This window comes from Juglans microcarpa x Juglans regia, chromosome 6D, assembly GCF_004785595.1.
Source record: "Juglans microcarpa x Juglans regia isolate MS1-56 chromosome 6D, Jm3101_v1.0, whole genome shotgun sequence".
In the NCBI taxonomy this organism is placed as follows: Eukaryota; Viridiplantae; Streptophyta; class Magnoliopsida; order Fagales; family Juglandaceae; genus Juglans; species Juglans microcarpa x Juglans regia.
The window spans coordinates 15,453,521-15,464,225 of record NC_054604.1 but is presented as its reverse complement, the minus strand read 5'-3'; the positions used below and the strand labels follow the sequence as shown (position 1 = coordinate 15,464,225).

At 34.1% G+C, this 10,705-nt stretch overlaps 1 protein-coding gene across 2 annotated transcripts; it reads right to left on the bottom strand.

Moving 5' to 3' along the window:
* Nucleotides 1–4,696: 4,696 nt before the first annotated feature.
* LOC121235617 (bax inhibitor 1-like) lies at nt 4,697–7,712 on the bottom strand. Of its 2 annotated transcripts, none has more exons than XM_041131954.1 (6): nt 7,482–7,712; nt 5,802–5,945; nt 5,591–5,682; nt 5,085–5,271; nt 4,828–4,983; nt 4,697–4,753 (listed from the first exon to the last, which is right to left on the bottom strand). In XM_041131954.1, exons 1-6 carry the CDS (start codon nt 7,596–7,598, stop codon nt 4,703–4,705), a joined length of 747 nt encoding a protein of 248 aa, XP_040987888.1. In that variant the 5' UTR covers nt 7,599–7,712; the 3' UTR covers nt 4,697–4,702. The 2 variants fall into 2 exon arrangements, with proteins under 2 accessions (XP_040987888.1, XP_040987887.1); XM_041131953.1 differs by having other exon boundaries at nt 5,591–5,685; nt 7,482–7,709.
* Between the last annotated feature and the right edge of the window lie 2,993 nt (nt 7,713–10,705).

The window sequence follows — 10,705 nt, the reverse complement described above, 5'->3', positions numbered from 1 at the left end:
AACCTTAATTCTAGTTAATTATGAGTTGAGCTATTTTAGAATAAGAATAATTTTGGATATTTGAGTTAGCAAGATGACCTTATACTTTGGATTTAGAAGTATTATTAGAAGATCCTAGTGCAATAGTGATTTGAGGAAAAAGGAAAATTTTAGAGCTTGATATTATCTAGAGAATTTTTAGTGCTTTTTTAATTTTGAGGATCAATGCCAAGAGGCCCATAAGGGAGTGACACATGGCATATTGGATGGTTGCCACATTAATGGGATTATCTAAAAATGGAAGTGATATGCGGCTAGATTTGTGGAGCTCGGGAGGTTATGGTCGCCAGCAGATTGATCTCGATCAGGATGAATTATCCCACCGAGTAGATGTTGTGTGCACTGAATATATCGGGCGAGGAGGTCACAAAGACCACTCGACCCTCTCCTCGCCTATTGAGTGGAAAGACTCCCGATTGGGATGAAAGACTTCTCTCGCCTACCGAGTGGAAAGACTCCCGACCAGGATGAAATCCTCTCGCCTTTTCTAGTTGTTGCCCACGATGTCGTTTAGGTTGGATTTTTTAAAGTTGGTCGATTAGACTTGTCGCCCAGAACCTTGTCGCCAAGTCTTCTCCCCCAGAAGGTAAAAATATATTGGAGTCAGGTCTTCACGCCTAGGTCCTCACGCCCATATCTTTGCCCTCCGGTCGTGAATCTCCTCGCTTACCGAGAGGTAAGCCTTCTTGCATTTGGGCGAGAGAAATCTCTTTGTTGCCCAAAGGACAAGGCTCCTCGCCAAAATCTCTCTTCAGATCTCGCTACCTCTCATCGGTCTGGGTAAAAATCACATAAAAGTAACACTTATCACCCGACGATTTGGCCACCACTGTAGGACCATTGTAGCCATAGTAGGGAAGCAATCATGATGGTTTTAGGCCACTATTCCCCTTGCTCAAAAGGACGCAAACTGTAAAAGGCAGTCTGGAAATTTTAGCAGGACACCTCCATCTCATCACCTTATTTCGGGCAGCACCTTCATGATCACTTAGCAGCCAACTTTCCGCTTTCTACCACCAGAAAAAGTCTTCAAGAAGTGACCTTGCTCCTACAGAAATCAACTGTGATGATGGTTCAAAGGGATTAGTCTAGACAATGATCAACATTTGCCAAAGGAAAACCAGTTGAACCCATCAACCTCCTTGTGTGGTTTTGATGATTTTTCTCCTCTGCCCCATGACTTGACCAGCCCCCATGGGAGTAATGTAGCAACTATAGAAGTGAAATAATGATGGTTTAGGGCACTATTTTGACCTACACAAGATGACACAAAGTGATGAAAGCAAATCTGAAAAATTCAGATTCACATGCCATCTTCCATCAAACCCCTTGGACCAAGTCAAAGTTCCCTTCCCCTTGGCTGCCTATAAAAGGCCCCCTCACCCCCTCATTTCCTCTAAGCTTCTTCTTGAGCCTTGAAGAGCACTTACCCTCTTAAAAATCAAAAGAGTGAAACCGAGTGAGTTCTTGAGTGTTCTTGTGTAAGCCTAACTAGAGGGCTTGGAAGGCCATGAAATTTGTAATTTTTCTTGCTTTTGATCTTAGTTAGCATGTCAAGCTTTGTTTTCCATGAGTTGGTACGAACGTTGGGTGAGTTTTGGGAAGGTTATCATGCTTAAATAAAAAAAATGGGTCTATTAAGGGATGGTTTGGATAATTAAATGTTTTTAAGTAGAAATTTAGCTATGGCACGTCTTAAGCATGATTTAATATGATTCATTATTGAATTAACATGATTATGGAAGGTTTAAATTATGGTTAGAAGCATGCCATGGTAGGTTTTGATTTTGATCATCAAGTATGAATCGGTTTGAATGAAGTAGAGATTAAGGATATCTTAGCCTTGATTAAGTGTTGGGATGAACTCTAATATCCTAGAACTAGTCTTCATTATGTCATTAAAGATGTTAGTGATCATTTGTGATTAAAGAAAATCTCATATGCATGCATTCATAGAGACCAATAGTTGAAAATACACTTGGACATCAACTAGAGTGCATGCCACGGGTTGGTATCATTTGGGCAAGTTCCACTTTGATTTTTGAAAATCTAAGGGTATAAATGGTTTTAGAATGCCAAAAATATAAAGTCCATGAATGTTTATGTAATTTGGAGTTCGTTTGCCATTAGTAAAAATTTAGGGCCTTAATGGCAATTTTTTAGGGTCTAGGGGTATTTTTGTAAAGATCTATTTTTGAAGCCTTTGATTTTGGACCTCACCCATAGAAGTATTAATCCTAACTTAGTATGCACTTGATTTACGTAGCTACGACATTATTTTTCTATTACTCCGGAAGTTTGTAAGTTGGACTCTTAACTTATATCTTGATAGATTATTTATGATTTATTGATAAATGCCTCATTCATATTTCAATTATCACTTTGAGCATAAAATATCATTTTATATGATACATTGAGTGTATATTTACATGACATGTGATATTTCTACCATTTTAGCATATTGCATCTACAAATGTCATTTCACATAAAAAGTTTGCTACATATGCACGTCAGGAATTACATTTTTCAAGCATAGCATAAAAATAATTTTTGACATGACCCCAAAGGCTAGAATGAGAAATTATCTTAGTGGAACTACTCTGTCCACTCTGGAGTGTTTAAGAATGGAGTGGTAACCCCTGAATTGACAAAGAACAATCAACGGGTTTCGAATGGGTTCTATTTAAAAAATGTCAGAGCGAAATCTATATGTTATGACACCTAATGCTGGTGGGTCTGCACGTTATGATATTATGATGTTATGTTATGTTACAAATGCATTGGGAATGATGTCTATAGAAAATAACGTAGTGCCAACATGAGTTGTGCTACGGTCACTGGCGGGTGCTCATGATGCATATGGGGAACCATGTTGCTACCAAACGTATGTTAATGATAGAACGTATGTTAATGATGGCTTAAATAGATGATGAAATGTTTGATTTTTGGAAGCAATGAAGTATGAAATGTTCTCTTTCAAAATGTCATAGTTTTGGAATGAGAAAGTGAACATGTTCTCTGAAAACGAAAGTGCATCAAGGTTTTTCTAAAAATGTTGAGGAATCTAGATAAAGAGACACATGCACAATTTTCTACATTTCATGCAATTCATATTTATCATTCTTCATGTATAATTTATTTCTGTGCAAGTTGGTTGTTTAATTTACTGAGGTTTCGAGTCAATCTCACCCATTGTGGGACCACTATCATTCCCCTCAAAATGATAGAAGTTGTGATAGGACCGCTAGAGGATGAACATGATGGATCGCTGGATGGAGATGGTTGAAGAGGAGCCGGACCTTGAACGAAGACTATAAATAATTTTCATGCTCATAAGCATTGACTCTTTATACTTCAGAGCATATAAAATAGTTGGTCTAACCATGGAACTTGGATTAAATAGTTTGTATTAAGAAAATGTCATCTTTTAGTTTGAACTTATGATGGTTATTAATGCTATTGAGATATTTTTAGTCCATTCTAGCACGAGTTATAACTAATCACCCTTATTCCGCTGTGATTGTTGCATACTGCTAATTGCATACTAGGATGCATTGCATATTAACTGTCATGTACGAAGGTATGTAACCTTGTGTTGCATGTCCCGACGTTCTAAGTCTCTGTTCCATCTCAAGCGGAGGTTGGAGACGTCACATGTTGTATGCATATAGGGACAGTTGTCGTGAACGTAGAGGGATAGAGATGTGCATGCAGTGGGAAGTTAGCTGTTGTGCTTGTTTCCTGGACACGTGGGGATGTGAGACTAAGTGTTGTGTTGGGCTCGTCGCGTGATTTTTATTACTCTTTTATTTATAAAATGTGTCATTTTTCCTTTAATACTATTGATTTATTTTATTTCTATATATTTTTTTTTATTTTCTTGGATTTGAAAGAATGAGAAGATTTAGTGTAAAAAGATGACATTTTGGTACAAAAGAAGATATTACGAATCCAGACCGATGAGAGGCAACGAGATCTGAAGAGAGACGAGGAGAGCCGAGGAGATTTAAGCAAGGAGACTCGCGACCAGAAGGCGCGACCAAAATTAGCGACAAGAGTTAGACAGTAAACGAAATATTTTACCTTCTAGGCGACAAAACTTGACGCAAGGCTCCAGGCAACTAAATTGGGCGACTAATCTAAACAACCAACTTAAGCGACCAACCTAAACAACATCGTGGGCAACAACTAGCAAAGGCGAGCAACTTTATTGCTCGGTAGATTGGCGAGAAGAGTCTTTCAACTCGTTCAAGAACCTTACATCTTGCCCATTGGGTAAGGAGACCAGTTAGATTCAATGCACATGGCATCTACCCGGTGAGACCCTTCCAAATTCTGCAATCAATCTGTTAACCACTAAATCCTTCCAAATTTCGTAAATCAAGCTGCGTATTACTGAATAGACTAGCAAATAGAAAGCAGAAAAGTCGGGTCAAATTTAAATTCAACATCCATGTTCAAGACTTGTATAGTCGGTCAAATATACAATGGTCTAGATTAGAACATGCATTAGCAGAAAGCTTAAAAAATACACTCAAAACACACCTTAATTACACCACAACCAACCAGTAAATACATGTTCCAGAGTCTTAACAGTGTAATTTGTTCAGGGTATTCTCAGCATCTTTCAAGAAGACCGGCGACTAAGCTACTCCTAAAATATTCAATCCCTCCTTTTCTTCTTCTTCTCACTCTTATCAACGGAATTCTTCAGCTGCAAAACAAATAAATGTGATTAAAACAAAGGAAAAAAATGGTTCAGACACAATGTATTTTAACTAAACTGACCATAATAGTGAGAATTCGGACAAAGACGGCAACAAAATCAGTGAAAAGTAGTAGTGCATGATTCACATAGTCCAAGTCACCACGATGTGCCTTCTCAATTATATCCTGAGTGTCCACAACTGTGAAGCCTACAAACACCAGAAGTCCAAAATACAGCTGCAAAAGTAATCAACAAAGCAGAGTAAGAAAAACTGCTAGTAGCCAAAACAGAAGATAACACTATCACATAGGAATATTTCTAGTTATAATCTCGTTACCTCAAACTTGAAGATGGCTGCAGAACCTCCAAAGATTGCAGAAGCAAAGTGCAGCCACAACAGAATGCTGAGGCCAGAAGAAAGCAAACCACCAAGGTATAGATACTCTCTACGCCGTGCCAACATGGCTGCTAAGGAGAAACAGCCGAAGGCCACTGCCGTCCCCACAAAGGCGCTAACCAAAATACTGGAAGCAGATAACAAATATTATAAAACCATTAAGAAACAAGCACAGATATGAATGGTAGACATGATTTATCAAACTAAGATGCATAAAAACATCCCCACAATGTGAACTAAACAATACATCGTTATCATAGATAGATAAAACAGTTTAATGGAAAATTACACGTGTCAGATATATGTGGAAAAACATTAATGAAATGATCCCATGGAAGTAGTAGAATGGACAGTACCATCCGGTTCATTATTTATACTTAAAACATTCTCAACTTACAACCATTAAACAAAGAATATGATATAAAAAATATGATATATGGTCACACCTTGGGTCAATCTCAATCGCTAAGTCAATTAGAGGACCAACTGAAGCCCCCTCAAAGAGAGCAGTCGCCATCAACAGAGCAACCCTTTTTTGCTGCTTACCAAGAAAATGCAATCCCAAGAAACACGGAAGTAAGCAACAAGAAACCAGAAAAAGTGACTGCTAAACTGAAAAAACAGAAGGTAGAGCAAAAGCCAAATAATAGACGATACCTCTTGATGATGAGGGGTGGAGAGTAGCCAAATCATGCTTCCCATGCATGCAAACGTGGTAAGAAGGCCACCAATGTTCCAGAGAAGATGCAGGTAAGCCCCCGCAGCCGAAGCAATCAAAGCACAGCATAAAGACAGGTAGACCTGCAAATATAAGTTCTTTAATGAAATTTTTAAGAAAACTTAACATTAGTTTAAGCTTCAAATTTTTCTGAAGTATAAAACTGAATACCAAAATAAATTGCAAAATCCTGAATAAATCAATAAGTCAGACAACAGAATTCAAAGAAAATCATAAACCAAGAAATCAACTCAAACCAAGAAAAAAGAGAGCTCAATGTCTTAGGAGTTTCAGGAGTGATGGACAACAAGTGGAAATCGAGTTAAGTTAGCATCTGGTGTCTGGGTGAAACGCAGGGATGGGTGTCATCTTGAATAAGACCAGCAACACAGCTTCTTGGGCTGGAAGCCCATTATGACGGAAGGCCCTCTTCTGCTAAATGGAAACACCGCGTTTGGGAGGTATTTCCCTTTTACTTTCTGTTATTTTTACTGCCACGTGTTGCCTTTTCATTTCTTTAGTCTGTTAGCCTTTGTTTTGTATAAGGGAAATCAGGGGGGGAAAGAAGGAATTATCGAGTATCTGTACGAACACTGAGTATTTGGAGGTTAGGTTTGCCTCAAACAACCCTATGTATTTCCTTATTATCATTTCAATTCCACAAGTTCATAATTACAATTCCTGTTCTTCCACTTTACACATTTATTTCTGCAATCCACAACAAGAATCAAAACACAATGAGAACCAAGACTAGCAAAACCTAACAGAACTAAACTTCGAAGTTCAACTAGATAATCAAATTATCTACCAAAAAATTAAAAAAGAAAGACGAGAAAAACACTGCCAAGAAACTTCAAATTTCAATAGTAAAAACACAAATTTGCAGACAAAAATGTTTTCATGTATTTCACTCGCTTCTTTAACCGACTTTTCTTAACAACGAACAGTTCCAAGAAATCGATGAGTCGTTCTCACTTTTACAAGAAAAAGAAAACTCTCACATTAATACCAGCAGTTCCTCCCAATCTCTCAGATTTCTCCGCAATCAACAACAGTTATTATTAACCTCAATGGGTTAACAAATTTGTAACCATGACAATCACACAAAACCCAAAAGATTTTCCCCTCTCATCCTTTCTTTCCTTTCTTCCTTCCTATTATCCCAGTATCAAATAAATCAAGATTCGGTCTAACTATCGAAAGAAGAAAACACAGCTAATAGAGTAGAAGTCCATAAAAAAAAAAAAAAACCACACCATACTTCCATTTCTCTTCCTTTCTCACTGTATTTTCAAAACAGAAGTTCGGAAAAAGCTGGCATCTAAAGCGAATTCGTCTCATCCATATCAAAAGAAAAATCCTATAACATAAGATCAATTTATTCTTCTGTCTCTTCCGGGCTTTCATCAGTTTTCGCGGCAACTAAAAGAAAATTTGTCCGAGAACATGTCACATAAAAAAATTAAAATTCTAGAATATAAGCTTGATCATATTCTATAGCTAAAGCTATCCCCATAAATTTTCAATATCATATTCTATAGCTAAAGCTATCCCCATGAATTTTCTATGTTATAAAAAAAAAGGCCTAAAAGAGAGAACGAATAGGAGAAAACCAGCACCTGTTTGAGGTGAGCCTGGACGATCGGGGAGATCTGACCAAAACTCTTTAGCGAATCGTAGCCCCAGCGGTTTCGTGTAGACGACTGAGAACCGAAGAAGGATGAGAACGCGTCCATGGCTTTCCGAACAGAGCGAAAGAAAAAGCGCGAGAAACTGAAAGATTGATTTGGATTCGAAAGGTCGATGAAGTATACGCAGACCAAACTGCTTGGAATCGACGGATCCTTCGCTTTATAGAGAGGAAGGGGTTAGGGGTTTTTTCAATCTTCAACTTTATAGTAAGGTTACAATAATACCCTCAAACGTGTTTCTTTTTTCAGATCCGGGTTTTGGTCCGCACCCGTGAACCTGCCAATAAATAGATTTCAGGTATTTGAACCGTTTAACGTTGATCAGACATACGGATGTAACGGGTTCGATTTGGTCCGGTTTAATACAATTTTGAATAAATTTTGAAACTGAGTCAGTATATATAGATTTTGTATTTTCAAAAATCGATACTGTACTAATTATCCTTTTAAGCTGATATTTTGAGTTTTATCAGTTTTGATCCGATTTGATCAGATTTTTCAATTTTTAATATATATTAAATATCTAATCTCTCATAATTAATATATATATATATTAATATATTAATATATATAAATATTAGTAATACACTAACACTATTAGTATATAGTAATACTATTGGTATAGTATTACTTCATATATAATTATAATTTTATGTTATAAATTATAATATAACATTATTTCATATATAATTATAATTTATAAAATTTATATATAATATAAAAGATATTACATATAAAATAAAATATATATAAATATGCGAACCGGGAACCAACCGATCCGGGCCGGTTTTCGATTCTCCAATTTATTTTTACATTCCTAATTAGAAGTATAGGAACTGCTAGAGTCTACAACTACACAATTTTAGAATTAAGTGTCATTTTGATAGTGAGTTGAGATGAGATAAATTGAGATAAAAGCTTAAAGTTGAATAAAATATTATTATAATATTATTTATGATTTAAAAAAAGTTGAATTGTATTATATTTTGTGTAAAAATTTAAAAAAATTATAATGATTAGATGAGATGAATTGAGATCATTCTTGTATCCAAACTGGGTAGAAAACTACTATTATAGTCGTAAAAAGATTTAAAAAAATAAACTTCTAAAAATTGACATAATTTTATATGATATTTTAGATTTAATTTACAATAAAAATAAATTTACAATCTAACATATATATTAAATCACGTCAGTTTATAGATTTATTTTGTAAATTATTTTCCATTATTAAAACATTTATCATAGAAGTAATGATAACATGATGACAATTGCTGCTTTTTATTTCATATTTATTATTTTAGCTTTATTTACTGTGTAATATATATAAATAAATTTATATGTCTACAGTTTTATAGTGAGTAATTGAAAATACACCACATTTACCTATAAAATTACTAATGATGATTTTTCATTTAACTTGATGAACTCCCAAATGTTGTGTGTATACCACGCACTAAAGAGGCACTTTTAATGATGAATTCTTTTAATTTTATGTTTGAATAAATAATTTTCAATCGCACAAATAATTTTAATGATTTTTTGTATCCTTCCTTTAAAAATATAAGAATAGTATTATATGTATTTATAATTTTACGTATAAGATTTATTTTATCAATTTTTTTTTAAATTTAAATTTTTAATTTTTAATTTTATAATTTTTAGCATATCAATAGGTGACACTTTAATTAAATTTTTTGCAATTTTTTTTTAGGTACAGACTACAGTGAACATTTTCAAAATATAAAATGTACCTTTTTTATCAATAATTTTCTTTTCTTTCTTTTTTGTTCTGTTAAAGGACAATGTTAATATAAATTTATTAGTAGTTACTTTATTAACTATTAAAAAATAAAATAATATACAGAATTCATCAAATTGGGGCACCACTTTGGTCCCTCTATCATTTTCCTTCAATAAAATTGGACTCTTAAGTTAGAACAGTGGTGTTTGGTTCCGTCAGTGGGTTTCGGGTTAGAGATCCGAATGAAGTTGGACGGGGCAATAAGGGAAATTCGTCAAGAAAAGGTGGTTCTAGAAAATTCGAGGGCATTAATAAGATATATTCGCTATGTTTGAGTTTGAATGGTGACATGATTAAAATAAAACTGCTGTATATAAAAAAATTATATAAAATAAATTTATAAATTGATATAATTTTATAAAATTTTATTAAATTTATTTTATAATAAAAATAATTTTATAATCTGATATATTATATTAGTTTATAAATTTATTATTGTCTAATTTTTTTTATCTAAAATATTCTTCTATAAATAATAATATTTTATAAATCTTATTGAAATAAATTTAATTAATTTTTTTAGACAGGGATGAGTTTGGTTTTTTAATTTAAAATGTATTAAATAAATTAAGATAAATTTAATTATTTTATAAAAAAATTAATAAAATAATAAATTCTACCAATAACTAATTTAAAATGAATTAAAGTATATCCAACAATTAAACACAAACTGCGAGTTCTTTCGATATATTCTTAAAAACTAAAGAGCGACCTCTTTAAAAAATTAAATTAAGAATATCCCGTGACTTCCTCATTTCTGGACGACCGCTCGGAAACACGTCATCTATCCAATAGGATCTTGACATATCGATTTACGTTCATCCGAAGTTTACTTTTTGCGGCCTTAGAGAATGGGACGACGTAGAATGTTATAATAAAACTTTTATTCTAGAGCATAAAGTACCTTGTATTATTTAATTTAAAAAATAAATTTAAATTTAAAATTTATAAACTAAATTTTATCGTTGTTAATAACGTGTTTCCCACCACCAACTGCATAAATGTCCTACAATAGATGAAATACCAACACAGGATGCTAGGTGGAACTTTAATGCCTGAGTTAGAGAGAAGTGTTCTCAATATAAATGTATGAATGAATGACAAATACGCTACTTTCAGGTGTTATTTATAGGAGTGTGAAGGTTTGATAATGACTAGCTTTAAAATTTATCTTGGATAATCCTCAAATAAATTGGTAGGACAACTTTCCTAACCCATCAGAGTTGTTATTTATTCTCTATATTATTTGCCACGTGGTCATAGGTTCAATATATGGGCTTGCAAATTTGACTCGATTCTTAAGGCCTCAAACTTGGGCTCTCCAACACATGGGATTATTCCTCCGAGG

What these genes read in the sequence shown, in the direction of transcription:
- LOC121235617 (XM_041131953.1), bottom strand. Translation starts at nt 7,598, where the DNA reads ATGGACGCGTTCTCATCCTTCTTCGGTTCTCAGTCGTCTACACGAAAC. An exon ending in CCACCCCTCATCATCAAGAG is followed by an intron (nt 5,686 to 5,801) that starts GTATCGTCTATT and finishes TTTCTTGGTAAG; the next exon opens with CAGCAAAAAAGGGTTGCTCT. An exon ending in CAGCCATCTTCAAGTTTGAG is followed by an intron (nt 4,984 to 5,084) that starts GTAACGAGATTA and finishes TTACTTTTGCAG; the next exon opens with CTGTATTTTGGACTTCTGGT.